This window comes from Perognathus longimembris, chromosome 1, assembly GCF_023159225.1.
Source record: "Perognathus longimembris pacificus isolate PPM17 chromosome 1, ASM2315922v1, whole genome shotgun sequence".
Classification (NCBI taxonomy): Eukaryota; Metazoa; Chordata; class Mammalia; order Rodentia; family Heteromyidae; genus Perognathus; species Perognathus longimembris.
In genome coordinates this window covers 132,375,875-132,400,529 of record NC_063161.1, presented here as the reverse complement: position 1 = coordinate 132,400,529, position 24,655 = coordinate 132,375,875, and the positions used below count along the sequence as shown (strand labels likewise).

Below are 24,655 nucleotides of genomic sequence, written 5' to 3'. Positions count from 1 at the left end.
CAGCTTGTATACAGTAATTTTATCCTTTTTTTTTTTTTTTAACTGCAATTCATACCAGGTTAGGTGTGGAATTTTTCACATGTGATGTCATCTCTCAAAAAGGTTTTAATTTGGTTTTTCAGATTAGGGACACTTCCTCTGTATTACTCTTCTCTGTGTCTTAAGGATGAGGAATACTTTATTCCTAATACCTAGGACAGTGCCTGACAAACGGGTGCTCAGAAATGGATAGCCTTTACTCACTCAGTGCTTATGGATGGCAGTGTCCTGATTCTTTGGTTAAATCATGAGTATACTGAGGACCACCAGCAGCCTCATCCAACACCTTGGAGTTCCTCGTATCTGCCATAGGGCCCAGCACAGCACATAGTAGGGGTTGAGTGAGTACAAAACAAACAAACCAAAACGCAATCACCCTCCCCACTTGGCTGTGAATCTGGGTCTTAGCTGGACTGAGAACGAAGGTACTGTTTCCTCTAAGACAGTGACTTCTTTGAAAGGAAACCCATCTGCTTACTTCTTTTAACTGCAGAGCAGGAGCAATGAGCTTGACTCATTGAGTCTCCACAGGGACTCAAAGCCAGAGCTGGCTTCTAGCTGCCCAGAGGCCTCTGCACGCAAAAGCAATCACTGGAAGATGCAGAGTGACGGCTGGGCTGAAGGGCACAGCAGTAATGGCACACAGCACCCTCAAGCTCTGCACCGAGGCCCACATGGCCTTTTAAATCATAGGAAAGCACATTTGTTGACATCAGGTGTGGAGGCTTTGTTTGCCCCTGGTTCTTCAGGCCAGAAGGGCTCATGAGAAGACCCCATTACTGGACAGATGGCTGAGGAATGGGAACACTCTGAGCTTCCTGGTTCCATATGTGGGCCTTTTCCCTGCCCTTGGACTGAGCACAAAAGAGCAAGCAGCACAGGTTTACCAAGGAGTGACAGGCCTGTGCTGCTTCTGGGAACCATTGTTATCAGTCCACATCCCTGTTTCTGCAGAGTCCAGTCTCTGTTCACACTGGGAAAGAAGATGACAAAAGGTACCCTGTCAGTCTCCTGGCTTTTAGACAGCTCTGGATGGAGGAGTTAGTGAGGCCTGCATGTGTGAAAGTTGGGTTGTCTCCAGGCCCTGAACTGCCCTGTCCTTGCTGGCCTACAGTGTCTACCCTAAAAGACTGCTGTCCTAAACTGCTCACTGTAGCCTCCAATGAACACCTGACCTCAGATGCCTGTTAAAGTACTCCAGTTAAAAGGAGGGGCTTCAGCAGATGTTTGAACAGTTCAGATTGGGAGAAAGCCCTCCATCTCCCCTTTCATGTGGTACCCTGGCACTAGGCTGGGTTTCAGCTGCGTGTCTAATTAGGAACAGCCGCTTGCCGTTCCTCTGGAGCTCATCACTCTGTCTGAGGTGCCGGATATACTTTTTAACACCTCAGAGGCTTGCCTAAAAATAGATGCCCTGCTCTCAGAGATTATGACAACTGGTAAAAGAGATGTCCGAAAACCTCTGGGAGAGACAAGAAGGAGCCCTGGTCTTTGGGCTCCTTTTCCCTTTGTAGACCTCAGTTTCCCCATTTACGATTATTGTACATATCTGAAACCTCCCCCACGTTTCCTGTTACCTACAAACAATGATCCTGAACTCAGATATCATATGGTGGTGCCGGGTTGATAAAGCAGCAACTGAAATTGGAAGTTCTGGATCCAGAAACAGAAGCAGGCTCAGAGGTTGGTGTTGAAGCCTTTTAATTTCCAATGCAGGGTTGGCCTGCCTGTCAGGATTTCAATAAGCAGACCTCTGAGGTTCTGGGGGCTAAGAGGAGTCTCAGAGTAGGAGGAGTATTAGTGATGGGGTTCCAGGGAAGCTCACTAGCAGTGGTAATTGGAATAATAATAGAATTTCCCATACCAGACTTGATATAGGGCTCATACAATGCAACACCTTCTTTGTAAGCATGATGTCCTGAGTTCTAACCCTAGTCTGCTCCTCCCCTAAAACAAAAACAACCCCAAAATAACAGCAACAACATGTGATGGTGAAATACTTGATATGTATACTCGATGTGTATAGATTCATTTAGTCCTCATCACATTGTTCCGATGTGGATATAGTGGTACCTCTCTAGAGATGAAGAAACTGAGGCAACTTGCTTCAAGACAAGCAGTTACTAGAGACAAATTTCACACCAAGCAGTATGTGATGTCAGTGTCTTCAGCCCCTGCTCTGTGTTGTTGCCCTGACAGCCACTGGACCCAGGGCCTGTAGGTAGGACAGTCTGGTCCATCTTTCCAGTAATATAGCACTTCTTGACCCTGACTGGGACTGGGTCTTGTCTACCTGCAACACTGGTGCTGTGCCCCATGGCTGGCCAGCCATGGAGGAGAGGTCAGATAGCTGGGGATACACGGCTGGGTGTGCCCCCCCCCCCCCCGGCAGTGTTGTGGTTTCTTGGGCTAAGAGTGACAGCAGGGCCTAGGAATGGAGGCCTCTGTGGGCCACACATCTCTACTGAGCCTGCTACCCTATGATTTGAGAGCTGTTCTGGATTGCAAGACAAGCCTGGCTGGGAAAATTAGAGGTGAGGAACCTGCAAGCCAGCGTCTGTCATTTCTACTGCGGCTCTGACACACCTGTGCCCCTCCCCCCGTTCCCTGCTTTCTTTATGTTCTTAGGTGTGGTGCCTTCAGCTTTTAAGGCCACCCAGAAACCTACCTCCACAAACCAGAGGTTATCTTGCACCAGGTGTCTGTAAACTCACAGCTCCCTAAACTATCATGTACATGCTCAAGCTTCTGGTCCCTTGGGCCTCATCTTATCTCCTTTGCTGGGTGTTCATTCTGTCTGCCACACCACTGTACATGACCTCCAGCCTAAATTCTGTAAGGCCTTTTCAAATTCCCCCAGCTGAAAGCTGCCTCCTCATTCTTACAGTATCATGTAGCCATAGCTATCTGGTTTGGGTATTCTGGCACTCTGGCTGAGGAGTCTCCTTCGTCCTTATCTCCTCCTATCTATACTGGGTGTCAGTGCTACTTGACTGAAGAAAAGACAGGTAGATGGCGGTACTGCGAGAGAAGGATGAGTGTACCTGAGATGATAGCCAAGCTTCCTTCTCCTATTTTTGGCCCATCATTACCAAGTGATTTCCCCGACTTTATGCAGCCCGTGAGCAGGACATTCCTGACCCTGGTCTCTGGTTCACCTTAAGGTGAACCTTAATGTAAACTATAGAATGCAGGTTGTGATGATGGTTTATCATTGTTACATGTGCCACTGTGGTGGGGGGATGTTTCATAATGGGGGAGAACGTGTCTTCAGGGGCAAATGGTACATGGCCTGTCCTTGCCTTGTAGATGAGGGACTCTTAAACCCCATCACACCCTCAGGAGACTGCTGGTGTGTCCCAGCTCATCCTGGTTTGCACTCTACCTTTCTCCATATCTCCATCCTTCCTTGGATTATAACCTCCTCTTCATGCAACAAAGGACCGTTGCATGCTGCAATCTGTGGATGGCATACCTGCCAGCCCTCCTGGTAATGTACTCAGGTGAATTCTTTGGGTTCTACCATTGTCTGATTCTTTTTTTTTTTTTTTGGCCAGTCCGGGGCCTTGGACTCAGGGCCTGAGCACTGTCCCTGGCTTCTTCCCGCTCAAGGCTAGCACTCTGCCACTTGAGCCACAGCGCCGCTTCTGGCCGTTTTTTCTGTATATGTGGTGCTGGAGAATCGAACCTAGGGCCTCGTGTATCCGAGGCAGGCACTCTTGCCACTAGGCTATATCCCCAGCCCCATTGTCTGATTCTTAACAACAACAACAAAATGCCTTCTTTTCCTGTTCTTCCTTCGTGTTTTGTTCCAGTTAAAAACCTTTCTACTCCATAGGTCAACAGAAATCTGCACCCTGTCAATTTAATGTTTCTGCTTGCTGCCTAAGAGGCATGAAATCACAGCCTGCCACCTGATATCAAAGGTCATTTTCCATGAATGTGTAGATGGTGACGTCCAGATAACTTGTGACTTAAAGCATAACTTGTGACTTAAAACATATGGCCTCTGGCTTCCCTTTTCCATCAGTCTTGGAACCGGCACCACTGGGCCTAGATAATAAGAAGGATGGGCTTGATTATTAGGCAGGGGGCAGTGATGTCTGCACAGGGACCCTTGGCTTGCTAGGGCCCTTAGCCACCCTCCCCTGAAGAAGGCTGTTTCCCTAAACAGTGCACTTACAGGGGCAGGCAGCTGCTTACAAAACACAGCTCTTAAGACCTAGGCTGTTAACATCATGTGTTCCTGCCTTAATTACATTTTTTTTCTTTACTAGTGCCTTTATTCATTATTTACAACAACTTTCAAAAATAATCATACAATAATCCCCTCTGCTCTGCACTGTAGCTGTTTACCTTCCTGGGGCAGGCTTTCAGCTTTCTATCCGTGTGTGTCTGTGCTTACAGTATTGCTGTCACTAGGGATCTGATACTAAGGACATTATGTGCAATGCTGGTTTTGAGCAAGTCCCAAGCAAGGAACAGAATTCCCTTTGGGGTACTGTTCACATTGCCCACGACTTGTTTAGAAGGCTTGCATTATACACTTATTCTTTCAACACAAACAATTTAGTATTTTACTTCTTAGTTTAGCATAATTTCATGCACGCTTTCCCATGTAGCTGCATTATCTCCCGATTTATCATTTTAATGACTGCTTAATATTCCATCCAGTTAACGTGCCATAATTTACTTAACTGTTCCCTATTGTTAGTGCCTTAATGAAAATTTGAATTCATGTAATATAGGGGGAGGCTTGTTTTAATGATCACCATTACCGACATCCTCTCCCTTAACTGCATGCCATTACAGCTCAGCTTTGGTAAGGCACAGATGCTTCTGGAACAATAAATCCTGCTTGAGAGGTAGCACAAGTCCCTCTGATTTAATAGCTAATCTACTCACAGCACATGTTTTCCTTTTAGGCTAGTATTTATGTAGAATATCTGTCTCTTCTGAATGTTGTGTAATACTAAACTATGCATTTGGTATTTTCTTCAGGTGCTTTATCACTGGTGTCAGGGACTTTCACAAATTAGCTGAAATTTCATGGTAAAGAGTAGTGTCTGGCTGTCAGTTCTCATTCATTTTTCCACCTACGTTCACTGAGTACCTGGAGCTCAGCGCTGTGAGAAGTGAGCAGATTGCTCCGGATGGAAGTACATTGCATCACGATGAACACGAGAGGCACTCGAGACAAAGGTGGTTTTCCCTGTCGGTGTCTTGACAGCTGTGCCCCAGTGTCCTTAGTTCTCTGTCCTTGGCCTTGGCATTCTCTCTGCAGGATGTGAGACCACTTCTCAGGCCCAGGGCGGGGGCAGCACAGCAGATGGTAGAGACTCCTGCAGTGCAATGAGAGCAGATCAAATTGTTGAATACATTAGTTTACAGTTATGTATACTTTACAGTTGGACCTTAGTCAAGAAGAAAAAGGTTTGCCATATTGTAGCTCTTGCTTTCCCTTTTCTTCTTCCTCCCTGTAGGAAAAAAATACTAGTAAATGATCTTAATTGTTCAATACTAATAAATGATCTACATTCTAAACTAAATTCTAACTAAAAAGTGTTCAGTACTAATAATTGATTCAATTCACTTGAAGGACCAGTGAAAGGTTTTGACAAACAAGGGGACAACTACACCTTCTCATGGGATATGCATTATAAGTGGCCCGGGAACTACATAGGGACTTTTCCCCCTGTTTATTCTTTGCTTTTCTAGACAGATAAAATAGGTGTGGGTGTGGGTGTGGGTGTGGGTGGGTGTGCACACAGGTGCAAGCATGCATGCCAGTAGGTCTTGGGCTTGAACTCAGGACCTGGGCACTGAGCCTTTTCACTCAAGACTAGTGCTCTACCACTTGAACCACAGCTCCACTTCCAGCTTTTTATTAGTTAATTCGAGATAATAGTTGCACAGCCTTTCCTGCCCAGGCTGGCTTTGAACCATGATCCTCAGATCTCAGCCTCTTGATTAGATAGGATTACAGGTGTGATCCATTGGTGCCCAGCTGAAAGTAATTTGTGTGTGTGTGTGTGTGTGAGTGTGTGTGTGTGTGTGTGCGCGCGCGCACTGTATGTGCTGGTACGGGCTTGAACTCAGTCTTGCACTCTTGCTTAACTTTTTTTTCTCAAGGTTGGCACTCTATTACTTGTGCCATACCTCCAGTTATAGCTTTAAGAGTTGCAAGGAGTTTTCTGCCTGGGCTAGCTTCAAACCTTAATCCTCAGATCTCAGCTTCCTGAGGTAGGTTTACAGGTATAAGCCACCAGCAACTGGGGAGGAAATAAATCTTATTTACCAGATAAAATATTTACTCTGGCATCCTGTGCAAATTCCCCCTGCCCCCACCCCTACCCCAGCTCTTCAGTAAAGAGAAAGCTAGTGGCAGGCTTCCTCCCAGCAGGGCAGGGCAGACCTTTGTTCTCTTTCACTCTTCATATGTTTAGCATCTATTTTTGGCAAAAGGTCATAGCTATGGGATGGTAATATAAAGTTTCTTTTTAAATGAATTTATTAAACAATATTAAAGTAGTACATAACAACCCAGGTGGTACTCAAAAAAAGAGAGTCATGAAGTCCATGTGTGACCAAGAGAGATTTGGAAGATACCAGCATAAAGTTAATTAAAGCAACACTGAAGGTCACCACACAACACCATGGTCTTGGATTCTACCAAGGCATTGGGTATTCTTGTGAGGTGGGCTTGGACCATTAAGCCCAGACCAAAAGTAGCAATCATGCTCCAAATGACTGATGTCACTTGAGTATGTTTAATCAGCTCTTCTTCAAGGCTTATAGTAATATGGATTTCTGCCATATCTTTATGTTTGGGTTTAGGGACCAGATATGGTGGTACATGCATGCATTCCAAGCAATTTGAGAAGTAGAGACAGGAGGGTCATGATTTGAGGCCAGCCAGGCTAAAAGTGACCAAGACCCTATCTCAAAAACAAGTGGGGGGATTGTGGCCTGTGGTCCCAACTATTCTGGAGACAGGAGGAGGAGGAGGATTGTAGCTCAAAGTCAGCCCGGGCAAAGTTAGCTCAGATCCTGTCTGAAAATTTACTCAAAGGACTGGAGATTGGCTCAAGTGGTAGGCCCCTGTGAAGTTCCCTAAATTAAATCTCCAAAACTGCCAGATGAGGTGCAGGGGGACTCCAGTTTGGGGAGTGCTTGATTCAAGGATGCTTGGAAAGCCGTCCCTGTCAATGATATACTATCCAGTCTTGAATGAAATTTTGACATACACTGCAACACAGAAGAATCTTGAAGACCTTGTACCAAGTACAATAAGCCTGTCACAGAAGGACATGATTTCATATGTAGGAGGCATCTGGTGTCCTCAAATTCATAGAGATAAAATACAAGGCCCTCTGGACAGGGGCTTCTAAGGATTGGGGAAGGGGAAATGAGGAGTTAATAGATACACAGTTTCAGTTCAGGAAGATGAGAAGGTTTTAGAGATAGTTGGTGACTGTGATTTTTACCATAGTGCAGATGTACTTGATACCACTGAACTGTGCCCTTAACAATGGCCAGAATGACGAGAATTGTTATGTATAAGCAAAAAAGAAAAGAAAAAACTGAAGTAGGAGCAGGGCATGGATGGTCATATGTGTAATCCTCCCTACTTTGGAGGCTGAAGTCAGGAAGATCATCACCATTTGAGGCTAGCTCAGGTAAAAAGTTCTTAAGACCTCATCTTAGCAAAAAAAGCTGGGTGTGGTGGTATATGTCTGTCATCCCAGCTATGGTAGGGAAAGCCAATTGGAGGATGGCTCACTATCCTGGGCAGTCCAGATAAAAGAAGGAGACTCTGTCAAAAATAACCAGGGCAAAAGGGGTTGGAAGTATGGTTCCAGTAGTGAAGTTCCTACCTAACAAATGCAAAGTCCTCAGTTCAAAATCCAGTACTTCGAAAAAACTATAAAGTAACTAAACTGGGAGCCATGTGTAGTAGGGCATGGGACAGGAGGATCATGAGTTGGGGTTTCATGTGGGCTACCTAGCAAGATCCTCTCTCAGAGGGAGGACATTAAAGGAGACAGTAAGCTCATGACTGTGGCTTGTCCTGTGCCTTCCCCCAGGAGCACCATTGCTCCTGCCTCTGCTTGCCAGAGCTATCAGTACAGATGCAGCCTCTTGCCTCCTCCACCTGCCTCCTCGGTCCCACTCTATGCTGTGTTTGCCCCCAGGTGTCATTTATTGTTCCCTGGAAATAGTGGGCTCCCAAGAGCAGCCTAGACAGTGAACTCTCCTCAGGTCCTACACACAGTGTAGTACTCATAATCAGAAAGCAGTTTTCCCTATATGACCCAGAAGCACCTAATTTTAGTATCCTAGCATCCATCTTTCCAGCCCCTATTGTCTTTCCTGAAATAAACAGCAGTGGAAAAATGCCCATCTCCTACCTAGGGTCTGAAAGTCCAGAATTTGGGGAAGACCTTCTTCAAGGGAGCTGGGTGGGTTGAGAACACACCTACAAATGATGTTCACATCTGGGCCTTTCCTTTGAAAACAGGTGAGCAGGTGGACAGAAGCAGGGTGCTGCCCAGGGCTGTCATTGTATCAAAAGCCTGGGATCTCTGTGAGCAACTCCTTCCCAGAATGTGCAGAGATGCTGCTTCCAGGTACAGGGGTACCATGAATGCAGGAAGGACCTGTTCCCCTGCTGGCCTCATCTCCTCGGCTGGAAAGTCAGAATTCAAGACTGTCCCTTGGCCAGTGTCGCGGGTAACATCTCTTCTTTCTTTCTTTTTGCTTGCAGAATTCCAGAGGCAGGAAAGTGTCCGGTCCCAACACAAAGGCATCCAATTGTACGACACCCCTTATGAGCCCGAAGGCCAAAGCGTGGACTCAGACTCAGAGAGCACGATGAGTCCTCGACTGAGGGAGAGCAAGCTGCCCCAAGATGATGACAGGCCCGCTGATGAATATGACCAGCCATGGGAGTGGAACCGGGTCACCATCCCTGCCCTGGCAGGTATGACCTGTGGCCCTGCTCAAGAGGTTCAGCCACAAATGGGATGTGTTTGAGGTGCCAACTTCCCCGGGTGCATGCCAGGACTGTGTTTGACAATCTAGTTGGGCTGCCATTTCCTATTACTGATCGGCCCCTCAAAGATGATGTATTAGTCCCTAAGGAAAGGGAAGCCAAACCAAGGAGAAACTCGGGTCTTAACACCAGGGTCCCAGGTCCTGTATCTTTATCTTCAGAGATTGCTCAGATGCTTAGAAACTCTTAAGAACCATCAGCAGAGCTGCTCCATTGAACCTAATGGAGCCCCATGGTCCCATCCAGTTATATGTGGCTTACAGGACTGCTATGTATTTCACCCAGCTGTAATCTTGGGCTCACTCAGTGCTCAGGTGTGGGGTATGTCCTAGCCAAGCCAGCCTCCTCCTCCAAAACTGCCTTTCTAGAGTCCGGGTATCCATCACAGTACTCAGCTCCTACAACCTTTTGGAATGCTGTCTAGCCACATGTAAGCCATAAACCCTTAACTCATATCATTTGATTCTAATTCTCCTTCTGAGAATCTATGCTAAACTTAATGTTCTAAAATTCAGAAAGGCATGTTTTGCAGTCATACAAAATTGGAAACAACTGAGTGTCCTAGGGTTTGGTTCAGTGCATTTTTGTGTATTTGTGTGGTACAATACCATACAGCTGCTCATAAGTGATGTTTAGAGTTTACAACAGTGTAGAAAATGCTTATGTCTAATATTCAGAAGTGAAAAGCCAAATGCCAAATTACTTGTGTGCTTATAAGAGTTGAGGCATATAAAAAGAAAGACACTGAGTGACAGCCTGCCCGACAGTGAGCTGCGTGAGGAAAACCTGCTTCATCAATTTCTTTATCCCCAACACCTGGTCAAGAGCCAAAAAATAGTCCTATGGCTGATTGATGGTCCTTAGTCACACCATGTTTCTACTATGCCTTTCATAGCCTTTAGACCCAAGAGAATTCAAGAACTGTCCCCTGGCACTGCTCCTCAGGGGCTCTGTGATCCAGGGGTAGGAGGAGTTTGCCATTCATGAGCTTGCTCTCAAGAACTGAAAATGTTCAGGTAGCAACACCTGGGAATTGGTTAGGACTATAGATTGGTCTGCTCCCATTCCAGTCTGTAGTGTGAGAATCTGTTTTGTAAGATCCCAGGTGATTTGTGTAGACTTTCAAATGAGATGCACTTTCCCTGTAGAACATCATCTCTCCAAAGATGTTAGGACAGAAGTTGCCCATTTGCGCCCAGAGGTGGAATAGAACTTATGCACATTTAGTTGTTTACAAAGGATCATAAGGTGTCAGGCAAAGCTATCTTGGAAAAAGTCCCACACCTATTCATTCTGATCTGAGTTACTGTCTCTTGTATCTTTATCAGTCAGAAATATTAGGCTGCTGATGGAAGACATTCAGAATCACCACCTGGCCTTTGTGTCATCAAGTCTCCTAACTTCATACATCCCGCTCCAATGTGGATGTTGGCTGTGCTTGTCCCAAGCAGCTTTTGGTTCTGTTTTAATTTCTGGGTTGGAAGAGGAGCAGACTGTCGCTCAAGGCAGTAGGATGCTATGAGCACCTGCCTTTAGTTACTTTCCATTCCCAAGTGAATGTGGGATGAGAGATCAGGTAATAAATACGCATTGAGACAGCTCCATTGGATTGCTAAAAGGTTATCCCCATGACTCCATTTGTCAACCCTGGAGTGTGACTGCTCCAGAATGAAGGGGAGAATTTCCATCTGAGTCAATATTGGTGTGTGAGTCCGTACATACATGAGAGAGATTTGGGGGGGGGGGGGGGGGCGGGAAGGTGTGTTGTGTGTGTGTGTGTGTGTGTGTGTGTGTGTGTGTGTGTTAGCACTCATGCTGCAGCCAGGCAGTGGTGTGGTCAGGAAGAAGGCAGTGCTAGCTAGCAAGAACCTTCTCATTGCAGTTACCTGTAAGGAAAGGTTCCTCCCCCCAGTTTTTCTCTGCTCTTGGGATGAATCCTCACATATGGGATACATGATCTATTGCCATGAAATGTCTGTGTGGGATGAAACTGGCTGGGAGAAAATGTTACTTTCTGTTTCGTCCCTTCATATTTTCTAAATCTTCATGTTTAGCCAGGTTGAGAAAGCCTGAGCAGGAACCCTCGTTAGTCCTTTCAAATTCTCAAAAGGCAGAGAGTATGAAAGACCTTCACAAAGCCAAGCTGGGCCCATCAAAAAGAAGACACAGCAACCAGGGCCCAGCTTAGCGGTGAGCATTTCTTTGATATCTAAATGCGTACCATGAGCTTCCATGCTGGAACAGATGGCAGAAGCGTACCTTGTACCACAGGTTGGTCTGCAGGCAGCTTTGGGGATGGGGACATAAGCATGCCTCATTACTCCATGGGGAGCAGAGATGCTTTCTGTCCTGCAGAGTGCTCCGCTCACTCTGCTGCTTGAGGCTCTTGATAGGAAGTCCTTCCTGGTTAGGGCCCCACACCAGTGTATGTGGAGGTCAGACCCTCCCTCTGTGTCAGGCTGGGGACCTGTCATTCTCCAGTTGTCACACAGCATTCAGAGGGTGTAAGTAGACTTATCTTCCTGGAAATGGGAGCCTTTCCCTTCTTTCAGAATTCCACAGTCCACATTTCATTAAGGATTTGGAATTCGTAGGTAAGAAATACTACCAGTTCCCCCAAAAGAGCCCTGGGTACTTCCTGCTTCTCTTCCCCAGGATGTCACAGTGGCCTGTACTAGAGTTCCTAGTACAGCTAGAGTTCCTAGCTGGCCCATGTAGGGGCCCAGCTCCAGGACTAATGTTGGTTAGCTTACTGATTTGTAAGGCATGAGCTGCAGCCCCTTTGTCCATAGAGAGCTGGTGGCTCCTGTCAAGCTGCTGGCAGACACCTGCCATCTGGAGCTTCCTGTCTGGCCTGGTCCCCCCAGTCTTAGAGCAACACATTTATGAAGCTAGAAAGTTGGTTTTGTTGGTTTACCCTCACCTACCAGTTATAGTTCTGGGCTATCATATGACACTTGGAGCTCAGGAAAGGGGACAAGGAGCCTCAGATGATGTCTCTCTGTTTGGACAAAGGGAGGCTGCCAAGAAGGTGGATAGGGGGTGGGGTGGCACAGATCTGGACTCTGCACATCCCTGAAGGGCCCTAGATTGCCCATGTCCTGTGTCTCATTGACTGGGACAGCAGTTCCTACTAGCAGTCCTCACCACAGGGGCTCCTGATGGGAGTTAGACCGCATCCTCTCGGGAATGTGCAGGCAAGATGGGTACCATCACAAGTACCTTCCTTGCCACTCCTGTCCCCCCTTCCCATGAGGTCCAAAGAGAAGACAAAACTTACCTAAGGACCCACAGCCAGTCAGTAGCAGAGCCAGACATGGAACCTTCCAGGTCTACTCCAGAGCCCATACTCATCCAGGTGACACCAGACCTCCCAGTGTCTTCCAAGATGCTGCATAAAGTATGGTTTGGGCCTGTACCTCCAAAATCCCTAGGGAGCAGTTTGGGGTTCTCTCCCTATGCTACCCCTCCTCTTTGTCCATCTGGGAAAACTGAGGCAGAGAGGGATAGGAGCATCAGATCTTGCATCAGAGCCAATCTGGCTGTTCGTGTGAGATCAGAGGTTCCTTTGCATCTAGTGAACAGAAGTGAGATCTACGTCTATAGGAATCTAGATATGGGCCTGAAAAGAAATAACCTCAGTGCTTGGTTGTGGATAGAGACAGTAGAAGAGTGTACGAAGGGCCCCTACCCTGCAGGCCCTTTTGAGGTAGTTTCTCATTATGACTCGGCATCTGGAGATTTGTTTTCCTTGAAGATACTTTTCTGACAGTGCCCTGGGCTCAGCCAGCCACCGAGCAACAGAGATAGAAGGCAGACATATGATGACTCAGTCATATGACGTGTTTTACTCAGCAGTTATTTTTGGTTCTTATCTGTCTCCCTCACTAGCTCCTTGATGGATTTCTCCACCCTAGAAAGTTTAGGGCTGTGTATTTCTCAAATGTTGTCCAGTGGGGCAGGAGTCACACAATCCATGTTCAAATGCCAACTCCTCCATCACCAGCTTCAGGATCTGTTAAGTCTCCTGAGCCTTAGTTTTCCCATCTAGTGGAGTGGGGACAGTCATAACAATGCTTGGCACATTGGGCCTCTGTTATGATCCAAGAAAATGACATTGTGAGGCAGCAGGCGTATGAGAATTGTTACTGGAAACAATTAAAAGCTTGCTAAATTAAAGTTTAACTTAATATAAAAACAGGACTGCATAAAGAGGCACTTAGCAGCCACAGAGGCCCCATTTACAAAGCTTGTTCCTATTATGCCTAGCAATGAAAAGCAGAGACAGCCTTAAAAACACATCCACTATGGGTTCCGAGCATCTTACCCAGGGCCAGTGGTCCCTGGGTAAGATGGGGGTCTCCTTTGTCCCCTCCTCATTCTAGGAGTGACATGTTTTTGGAATGTTCGGTTTACTTACAACAGGGGTCTCAAACTTGAACTCCAGTTAAGCCAATTTCTGGGTCCCGCCCCCAGAGTTCCCAAATTCCTCACAAGTTCTCAGGTGATGCTTCTGCTACTGACCTGGAGACCTATTATATGCCACGTATCAGGTGCAGGTGCAGACAGAGCAGTCTGGGGGCAGTGGCGGGGGGGGGGGGGGGGGCTGCAAGCTTGCCTCAGGTGGTTTCAGTATCATTCCCTCCTGGACATGACTGGTCCCTTCCCTGCCCTTCTCCCAGATTAAGCTAGTCCCTGCTCTGTGCTCCTGCCATAGCCTGTACATGTTTTATTCTGGAGCAACCAGGTACATACTTGTCACTGTCAGTTGTGGGGTGCTGCTCCAATGGTGTGCGTCACAGCCTTGTCAAGTGAGGCTGAAAAGCCAGAGAAAGGGAAAGTAACACTCCATGTATGTCTCTTTGCTAAATAGTTGTGAGTCACCTCAGCCAGCTCAATGGCCTAATTTAAAGTAATCCTGTTACATAGGGGTGGGGCAAGAAAGGAAGGACTCTGACTACAAGCTAACTTTTAGTATAAATTAACCCTATGAAGCCCTGTCAAGTGAGTGCTGTTTCACTGTCATCATACTGAGTCTCTGAAGCTCAGAGAGGGTAAGCAGCTTGCCTGCAGACACAGGAGGGAATTGGGGCCAGTCTGATTGTAGAGCACCTGTCCTTTGTGCTGCTGCATTGATATCTTAAATGGGGAAAGGTGGATTTGAACATGCCCTTCACTTAGTGCTAGTGTGATGAGTTAGAAGTAGTTGTTCTTCCTTGCTCTTTGTTCACCTTGTTCCTTGTCCCTGTTGCCCACAAATGTATATGTCTAGAAGCTGATATACCGATGTGTGTGATTCAGGAACACTGCCTGGAGCTTGCTATACCCACCTGACCCTGAGCTCATCCTCCACAGTAGTAACCCTCTGCAGAGAGTTCCACAGGAAATCTCAGACCTGGTCATGGATCCTCCACATGACCATTCTGCTTCCCAGGATGCTTCCTGTCTCTTTCATAGCTTCCCAGAATGCCTTGGGCCTGTAAGGAAATTAACAATTGTGTTTGTACAGGGAGCTTTTTGCTGTGTAATGAATAACAGCCATAATTAATGTTTAACACGTGTGAACAGCAGGTCTGCCAGGGGAAAAGGGGTTTCTGTGAGAGAGCTGGGCTCATTCACTTCCTTTGGCTAATGTGTCACTGAGAGACAGGTTTTTCCAGTTGGTTTTTCTATTTGACGTATGAATAAATTTAGTGCCTAAAAAAAGAAAATGAAAAGAAAAACATCAGCATTTAATAGCTTTGTTTCATCTGCTAATTACATTGAAAGAAATGTCCCTTCAAGTGCCTTTGTCTCCTGTATAGTGAGAACCCAAAGATTTGATGGAGCTCTGGCTGACCAAAGATACTCTATCTTCATGTGGATGGAAGCTGTAAGCTCCATGAGATCAAAGATGCTGCCCTGTTCACATCATCCTGCCCTTCACCTCACTCAGTGCCTGGCACATAATGAGCATTTGCCAGCTTGGGAAGTTATAGTGGGTCAGGTCCAGGGAAATTCAACCCCCAGTTCTCCAGTGCTAGACTTGTGGCTGGCTTGCAGTACATTGTTTCCTCTCTAGCTGGTAGCTGTACCACCTCTAGTTTGAACTTTTGGTATGAAGCTAAAGGTGTGTCTGCCCGTCTCAGGCTTGTCTGTGAGTTGAAATACCATGAGTTGACCAACATGGGCCTGTCCCCTCCTGTCTCTCCTGACTGGTACTACCATTCACAGTGTGTAGTGGCAGAAATCCACAAATGCCCAGCCTACTCTGAGTGGGTCTTTGGACTTACAAAAAGTCACTTTACCAGGCTTTGGGATTCTTATAAGTGTCTGTGGAGATCTGCAGGTGAAAGGACACTCACTAGACACTAGCAGGTCCCAGGTATGTGGGACAGAGAAGCCCTGACCAAACTTGGGGAGGAGCTCAGGGCTATGGCCATGGTCTGTACTTAAAATCTGCATATTTCTTCATCTATACAAGGTGACCCTAAACACTGGGAGTTGAGGTCCATCAACTGCTCAGTAAGTACTGGCTGTTGATAGCACCATTGTCACTACTGTGAGTTTGGACACTGTGTGGCCTCGTAAGCAAATTTGTGCTGAACTTGTTACAGCCTATTGACTTCGAGTGAGTCGGTTCTTTTTTCAGCCCTGCATTTCTTATCTGTGAAATTAGTTGTGATGGTGAGGATGGCTGGCTCTGGCAGCTGTAGACATCTCTGCATTTCATCAGGCTTTGTCTTAAATCCCCTGAAGCCAGGCACCTAGCAGGAGAGGAGGGAAGCAGGGAGGAATCAGAAGACAAAGGCATGCTCCTTCTTCCAGCCAAGAAGTCTTCTCTGTCTCGGGTATGGCATACCTGTGCTGGTGGCATCCTGGGAAGCTGGGAGCACCTTGGCATGTGCCTCAAAACTTTTCCTAGGGTTTGTTTCTCCGGGGGTCACTGACCACCCACACAATGAGAACCTGTACTCTCAACCTTCTATGAGGATGGCATTGCACTGCCCTGGGGCTGGAGTGTGCATTAGTCCCTAGTTGGTGATCCTAAGAATATTAAAGCAAATCTTTACCAAACTACTTGCTGCCCTGCAGCTGATCTGGAAGTGTGAATCAGGCCCACTTTGAACTGGACAGGAGAAGGACTGAGGTCCTGTGTAGACCTCAGTCTCTCCCTCTGTGAAATGGGAATTCTCACGTATCTCGCTGTGTGGGTGATGGTCAGGTGGCACAGTTTATTTGTTTAGAAAACTGAAATAGCAAGAGTTCTCTTGTCACAGAAACAGTTTTTAGTCATCCACAGTGTTTGATGGAAACATTTATGGCATTTTCATAGACTCTAGCAATCATATAGTGCACCCCATCTTCCAAAGCAATGTAGCCTTCCCCACTTGCTCCCATCGAATCCCTATCAAGGATTGTATAGAAGAGGTATCTTGACTGCTTCTATTTCTTTGGTGATTTTTTGTTTGCTTGTTTGGTTGGTTGGTTGGTTTTTGGTGGCAGTTCTGGGGCTTGAACTAAGGGCCTAGACACTGTCCATGAGCTTTTTTGCCCAAGGTACATGTTCTGCCACTTGAGCCACAACTCCACTTCTGGCTTTTTAGTAGTTAGTTGGAGATTGGAGTCTCATGAACTTTCCTGCCCAGGCTGGCATCGTACTATGTTCCTCAGATCTTAGCCTTCTGAGTAGCTGGATTACAGGTGTGAGCCACCAGCACTTGACTGTGCTCCTTGTTTTATCTGAGTAATAAGACATCCCTGAAAAAGCAGAAGGCTCCTCCTTGCAGCTAACATGTGCTTTACAAGTGTGGCTCATACTCACTCACTCTGGCTGATCTGCTGAGGGGCCCAAGACACTTCCTTGGCAGCTGATGACAGCTGATGGCAGCTGAAAAGTGGCTTAGTCCTGAATGGAAAGCTGGTAGAGCCAGAACAGACCAGCCAAAAAGGAGCAGCCTGACAATCTGCCTAGACAGCAGTGTTGGCTCTTCTGGGGCAGCCTTAGGTAAGGAGAGGTAATCCAGGGCTGCTTCCCAAGCAGAAGATGAAGGACCAGGGGGTGGGGCCTGTTGCCTGGCCGGGCAGCCTGCTCCAATAGCTTGGGCACCAAGCACCTTATTGGTAAAAACATGGGCAGTAATGGTACCATCTTGTAGGTTTACTATGCTGATGAGAGAAAAATGTGCTTTTCAAACACGCCCATGGCACCTGCCTATGCACATAGGAAGCAAGTAAATGAGGACTACACCATTTTTCAAAACTATTCAAATATCTTGAAAAAGGAGTCCAACTCTTGCCTTGCCTTTTCTGACTGATAATGGAAATTGGAGGGTCCTGCAGAGCTTGGATGGAGACTCACATTCCACAGATGTTGTGTTTCTTCTATACAGCCACCACTGTTCCAGGTGTGGGGTATTTAGCAGGAACAAACAGTAAAATGTCCTGCCTTCTTGGAGCTTTCAAGTCAGTCAGGAATTCTATGGAAGTTGAGGGGATGGAGGCAGGAAGATAGTTTCTGGCACAGAGCACTTTTATGTAAGCATCGCATGACCACGGGCAGGGTTCTGCCACTTACAAGGAGCCTGCCTGTGCGTATGGGCAGCTAAAGCTCAGAAAAATTTAGATAGATGCCCAAAGTTGCACAGTAATAGCAGAGGAGGATTAGATCCAGGTCTCTTAAGTCCAAGCCCTTTCTGTAAGACAGAGCTATTGGCAGTTCTTCATACCCTATCCTTGTTTAGCCCAGGGCACTTACTGAAGCCAACTACATGTACATGTCTGAGGGGAAAGTGGCAGAGTTTGTGCCCCATTTTGAGGGGACACTTACTTCACTCTAACAGAGGCCAATGGTGGTACAGATAAGAGACCTCAGGACTTAGAGGAAGACAAAGGAATTCCACCTGGGTTTCTAGGGCAAAGCCTACCCCAGGAGGTAGTAGCATTTAAGCTGAGCTGGGAAGAATGGGTGGGATTTTTGAAGACAGATAGTGAAGAAAGGGACTGCAAAGATTAGATGCAAACAAAGCAAAGCTAAAGACAGGTGTGGCATTTGAGACAATCCATCCTAGCTGATGAGGGTAAGGTAGAACCCAGAGGTCTTAGAGGGAAAGCCATCTGAGGACGATGAAGCTGGAGCTGCGTCACTGAGGACCTTGAGGTTGCAGTTGTCAGTGAGCATAAGGAAACCAGCAAGGGTTCCAATTCCAGCAAAGTGATAATGTCGAGGTTCACTGGCATTTTGGAGGTTGCTGTCTCTGGTCCACTCTGCACTGTGAACAGAAAGAAGATGAACCCCAAAGAAACACATTTGTTTCATCTGAGCAAACATTTTCATGGTGGGTAGGAAAGAGCACAGACCACAGGGGTCAAGGGCAGCCCTGTACCAGGCCCTGGAGTCCTCTGTGCATCACTCTGGTGGAGCAGGTGGCTTCTTCTGTCCTGGCCCTCCACTGCTCTTGTGAGGAAGGAAGACATACATATAAGCTGAGCTGACCATGGGGCTCCACAGTCCTCCAGACTCAATCTCCCACTGCCCCAGGACTCTGAGCCCCTGGAAGAGCAGTTTCTGTCCCCTCCTCAGGCCTCCATTCCTAACCCAGTAACCCCAGCAAGGTTACCAGGAAAGTTAGTGCTTATGAGAGCCTCAGACTCTGTCCTCTGTTCTTGTCTGGGACCAAACTTAAGGACCGATAGCTACAAAGTCTTAATATGTTCAAAGGAAGGACCAGGAGAGAGTTTTAAAAGTTGGGAGTACTTGCTAGATCATAAAGCATGAGCCCTGTCACCTGACTGGAACTCTTAGAAGACAGTTTGGGTGAGATGGGTGCAAACTTGCTGGGTCCCGGGGCACATTGACCATCTCCCTCTACCCCCATCCCCTCTCCATCATAGATGAAAATCCAGTGCCTCATCCCAGCTTGCTCTGAATCTCTCCCTGTTGCAAGATTCTGACTTGGATTTTTCATTGCCTGTAGGTGGAATTCATTAGGTTCTGTTATTCTAACAGCTCACCGGAGAAACACATTTTCTCTCTAAATGCAGATATTCTTTTGAAGGATTGTATCTTTATCTTTTGCAGAGAAATCACTAAATTAAAAGAATTGCCATTTTAAATTGCAGATTAAAGAGAAACTTAATTAGAAGGGATGAGAGCAGTTATGTTTGGAGCTTTTGTTCTTTACTCCCCACCCCCACCCCTTTGACTGCCGAATCCCTGCACTTGGAGTTTGTGTGTTTGTATTTTAGGTGAAATGATTTGCCTAATTAAGCCTGTCATTCATCCCCACCTGTTCTCTAAAATACATGACTACATTATTAAGCTTGCCGGCAAATGTATAAATTAATTCAGTGGGGAATTAGTGTTGACTAGGATGTTCTTAGGTTTTATCCAATTTATCAGGTAAGAAAACCGATATTTTTTTCCCTAATAAAGCAACACGGCAGCTCATTAAATTTCTTCGTTTAGGCATTCATTAAACACCTAGTGCTGTGTATAGATACTATGTTAGGCATAGAGGGAAAGAAAACAAGGTACAGCCCCTTCTCTTGAAGGCTCATAGGAAACTTGTGATTTAAGGTACCATGCGCTGAGGTCAAAGGGAATCTGGGGAGAGATGAGTTCAGGGAAGGCTTCCTGGAAGGGATAGCCCCAGAGGATAATAGAATCAGTTGTAGAGGTCAACAAGACTTGAGGTGAGCAGACATGCAGGTCGGGGGGGGGGGGGGCTTTACATTCATTCTCTGGTCTATTCTCCTTTCCCTCCCTTTGTGGCAGTAGGTCTGTTGGGGATTAGTACTGCCTGAATCTCTCAGTTTCTGGTTTTAGACAGTAGATCTTGTCTTTCCCTCAGAGCCTCACCTCCGGACTACCCACACATCCCGCTGAGCTTTAGCTTTCTGCCCCTGAAAGTGCAACCTTAGCAGAGAGGGACATCCCCTAGCAGATGGGAACTAGCCCACTGGCCCCATCTCAGTGGGCCACTGCTTTCCCTGGCCTTGAATCTATCTGGAAATTCTCCCTGACACTCTCTCTCTCTCTCTCTCTCTCTCTCTCTCTCTCTCTCTCTCTCTCTCTCCTCTCTCCTCTCTCCTCTCTCTCTCTCTCTCACACACACACACACACACACACACACACACACACACACACACGGAAACGTGTGCCATTGGAATCACCTTCTACATACTACCATCACTGAGGGGTCCCAGCGGCCTACTTTGTGTTGTCCATAGCCACTCAGCAAGCAGACAGGGTTCTCTCATGACAGCCCAAGAGTGTCATTATCTGAGCAATCTTAGGAAGATGCTCTTTTGCTGTCCCTCACCTGTCCATCGACACCACTGCTCATTTTACCTCAGGGTGCCCACTAAGGGCTCTTTGAGGTATGTGCTTGGGATAGAACCTGTTTTACCACTTCTTTCCCTGCCCAAGAACATATACACCATCTGAACAGCTGCCATAAGGGTTATGTGGCTCAGCAGGAGCAGAGGGAGTGATTGGAGTGCTGGGAGGCCAGAGGGCCAGATGCCCATGGCAGTGGGAATACCAGGGTCCAGTTCTAGCTCTGGGCTTTACCCTTCCCTCTGGCTCCCAGCATGAGAGCCCCCTCTGCACCAGGTTGAAAGGGGCTTGGGTTTCTCCATGCACTGTCCCCTCCTGGCCAAGGCCAGCCCCATCCTCCAGTGCCCAGGCCAAAGCCTGCCATTGTCCCTGATCCTCTTTCTCCCCCTGTGCTCTACTTGGAATATGTGGATGAGCCTTGCCCCTCTCCCATTGTTGCTTCTCTGCCCTTATCCTCTCTTTTACTTAATAAACAGTTTTGGTAGAGCTATATTAATTTCTCAGAAAAATTGAGTGGGAAGTACAAAGTCCCACATACCCTAGCCCTCCTCATCTCTTTTCAGTACAGCCAACCTAATAAAAAGGCTAAGGTGAAAAAGTTCCCCACCAAAACTAGAATGAAATCCAGATTCTCTACACCTCTGAGGGCTGGCTCTCTGGCTCTTCCACTTCTCAATGCGTATGCCTTGGGCCCCCTCAGTGCCTGGACTTGGCTCTTTCCTCTTGGGAGACTGGCCTTCCCATGGTCATCTCCCTTCCCATCCACTGCTTACTCAGACAACACCCCTGCCCCATCTCCCCTTACTTGCATGCCTGGTGCTGTCACCAGCCACTGGCATGCTGGCTTATTTATTCCTGCCCTTCCTCACCAGGAATCTGAGCTGTCAGGTGGGTTTGTTTGTTTGTTTGTTGTGGTCACCACTGTTTTCCTGGCCTTACAAGGTGCCCTACACTGTGAGAGTTGCATGTGAATCTGGGTGGACAGGCTGACCACATGCTCTGCTCAAGAGAGAGGGCGGGTCCAGCATGGCTGGAGCCTCAGATTGGCAAGAACCTCCCTCCCCAGTGTTTGTTTTTTTTTCTCTTTCTTCTTTCTTTTTTTTTTGTTTGTTTTGTTTTGTTGGTCATAGGGCTTGAACTTCGAGGGCCTGGGTGCTGCCCCAGAGCTTTTTTTTTTGCTCAAAGCTAGTGCTGTACCACTTTGAGCCACAGCACCACTTCTGGTTTTCTGGGAATTGATTGCAGGTGAGAGTCACAGGGACTTTTCTGCCTGGGCTGGCTTTCAACTGCAATTCTGAGATCTCAGCCCCCTAAGTAGGATTACAAGTGTAAGCCACCAGCGCCCCACGGCTCCCCAGTTTTCTTTGTGTAACATTGCCGCAGGTGGGGTTGAGACCTTCCATGCCTAGGCCTGACCAAGGCCATGGGGTTAGGGGTGCATCTGGACTGAGCTGGAGCTGCTGTGCAGGCCTGGACTGGCTGACCTGGCAACTTCTGTGTACTCTGGTGTGTTCTCACCTGTCTTCACATCATCCCATGAAGTGGGATGTGGGAGCTCAGGGAGGTTGAGTAACTCAGCTACGGCACCACTGAGAATCTGCAGACAGAAGAGGAGTAGAGGGGTTAGGAATGTGGCTTAGTGGCAGAGTGCTTGTTTAGCATGCATGAGGCCCTTGGTTTAATTCCTTGGTACCACAGAGTCAAAAAAAATAAGGGCTGGGAATATGGCCTAGTGGCAAGAGTGCTTGCCTCCTACACATGAAGCTCTCGGTTCGATTCCCCAGCACCACATATATGGAAAATGGCCAGAAGGGGCGCTGTGCTAGCCTTGAGCAAAAGGAAGCCAGGGATGGTGCTCAGGCCGTGAGTCCAAAGCCCAGGACTGGCCAAAAATAAATAAATAAATAAATGAATGAATGAATGAATGAATGAATGAAATTAAGGGGCTGGGAATATGGCCTCGTGGCAAGAGTGCTTGCCTCATATACATGAAGTCCTGGGTTTGATTCCCCAGCACCACATATATAGAAAATGGCCAGAAGTGGCACTGTGGTTCAAGTGGCAGAGTACTAGCCTTGAGCAAAAAGAAACCAGGGACAGTGCTCTGGCCCTGAGTCCAAGGCTCAGGACTCGCAAAAAAAAATAATAATAATTAAAAAATAATCTGTTAGGAGTGGGATTCAGCTTAATCTGGTAGCTGATAAGAAGTCTGTTGTATCATATCTGTATTGAGCAGATGTGATCATCATAAAAATATATGTATAGGGGCTGGGAATATGGCCTAGAGGCAAGAGTGCTTGTCTCATATACATGAAGCCCTGGGTTCGATTCCCCAGCACCACATACATAGAAAATGGTCAGAAGTGGCGCTGTGGCTCAAGTGGCAGAGTGCTAACCTTGAGCAAAAAGAAGCCAGGGACAGTGCTCAGGCCCTGAGTCTAAGGCCCAGGACTGGCAAAAAAAAAAAAAAAATATGTGTATATGATAACAGCATCTAGCAAAGGACTACCTGCCAGGCACTCTGCTAAGATGACTGTGCGCCTCCCCTGATTTCATCCCCAGGAGGTGAGGGCTCTCATTACCCCTGTCTTTCAGAGGGAAATTGAGGCCCAAAGGGAAAACTTGCAAGTGGACTAGTTGGTTTCCAGGAAACCTCTAGCATCTCTAGCTCATTGTCCTTTCTGTACGGTATTTGTGCCCTCCATAAGCTTGTCAAGGGGTGCTGTGGCCCTACAGGCACAGGACAGGAAGGAAAGCAGGTGAGAGAGCCCAGCCTCCATCCACAAGCTTATGGGCTGCTTTAGCCTCACTATGTCTGGATCATGCAGGACCCAACATGAGGAGGAGCGGGCTCAGTGACATCATGACGCTCCAAGGAGAACTCTGCAAGGTTAGCCTAGGAGAAAGGGGACAGATGGGGCCATAGTGGCCTGGATGGAATAGTAGGATGGAAGGAGAGGAGCCTCAGGTTTCCTACACTATGAGGAACACCTTTTCCCCTGAGAACCATCCAAAGGACCTAGCACCCTTGCTAGAGTTGGAGGGAGAATCTTGTGTGCATAGGCTTAGCTCACTGGCCTTTGGAGACATATCCAGCCCCTCAGACAGTCTCACTTGGCACAGCCAAGGTAGCCCCTGCATGTCCTGTCTTGAGAAGCTGTCTTGGCCTGTTTTGTTGTGATAACAAATCAGAGGCTTGTTATTTATAAAGAAGAGGGGATTGCTTTGGCTCATGTTCTAGAGGCTGAGAAGTCCAAGGGCATGGTACTAGAGATGGCGTAGTACTGCTTCAGCTGCTGGCAGAGAGCACAAGGGTGAGTGGGCAGCTTCAGAAGAGAGGAAATGGGGCGGGGTGGGGGCGGCAACTTGGCTTTATAATAACCCAACCACATCACCATCACAGTAGCCTTCTGTTCACAAGGACTCCACCCCCATCTCCCACTAAGCCCCACCTCCCAACACTGCTCCTGGAGCAACCAAGGTTCCGGTGCTTTAACTCAAAACCATAGCAGAAGCCAGTGTTTTTTGTTTTTTTATTTATTTTTTTATTTTTTGGCCAGTCCTGGGGCTTGGACTCAGGGCCTGAGCACTGTCCCTGGCTTCTTTTTGCTCAAGGCTAGCACTCTGCCACTTGAGCCACAGCGCCGCTTCTAGCCGTTTTCTGTATATGTGGTGCTGGGGAATCGAACCTAGGGCCTCGTGTATCCGAGGCAGGCACTCTTGCCACTAGGCTATATCCCCAGCCCCAGAAGCCAGTGTTTTGAGAGCCATGTTTTTTCATTGCATGAAACTGCCTCCACCGAACTGTAAAATACAACTATAATAAGTGACTATTGCCCAAAACTGTATGCCTTGTAGAGCCACCTGGTAACCATGCTCTTTCTTTGCTCTCACAGCCCAGTTCAATGGCAACGAGAAGCGACAGTCATCCCCCTCACCTTCAAGGGACCGACGACGCCAACTTCGTGCTCCAGGAGGGGGCTTCAAACCAATCAAACATGGGAGCCCTGAGTTCTGTGGGATTCTGGGAGAAAGAGTGGATCCTGCTGTCCCATTAGAGAAGCAGATGTAAGTTCTGTGAATCAGAATCCAGTGCCAACCCTAGTGTATCTCATTGCTGTGCCTCTGTTCATTGATTTGCCTTGGGAGCACAGGTGTTCTGGGGCCTTTCTGCCCCTCATTTGCAGAGGCTGCAGAAGAGGCAGCCCCACAACTAGAATGTGTCTCATGACTCCTGGCCC

At 47.3% G+C, this 24,655-nt stretch overlaps 1 protein-coding gene across 1 annotated transcript in view; it reads left to right on the top strand.

Annotated features, from left to right (window-relative positions):
- Shb (SH2 domain containing adaptor protein B) overlaps nucleotides 1–24,655 on the top strand; it is a 131,826-nt gene that overhangs the window by 81,585 nt on the left and 25,586 nt on the right. The window contains exons 3-4 of the mRNA XM_048336127.1: nucleotides 8,807–9,022; nucleotides 24,311–24,482. Coding sequence (XP_048192084.1) covers nucleotides 8,807–9,022; nucleotides 24,311–24,482 — 388 coding nt within the window. The remainder of the gene's footprint in view (nucleotides 1–8,806; nucleotides 9,023–24,310; nucleotides 24,483–24,655) is intronic.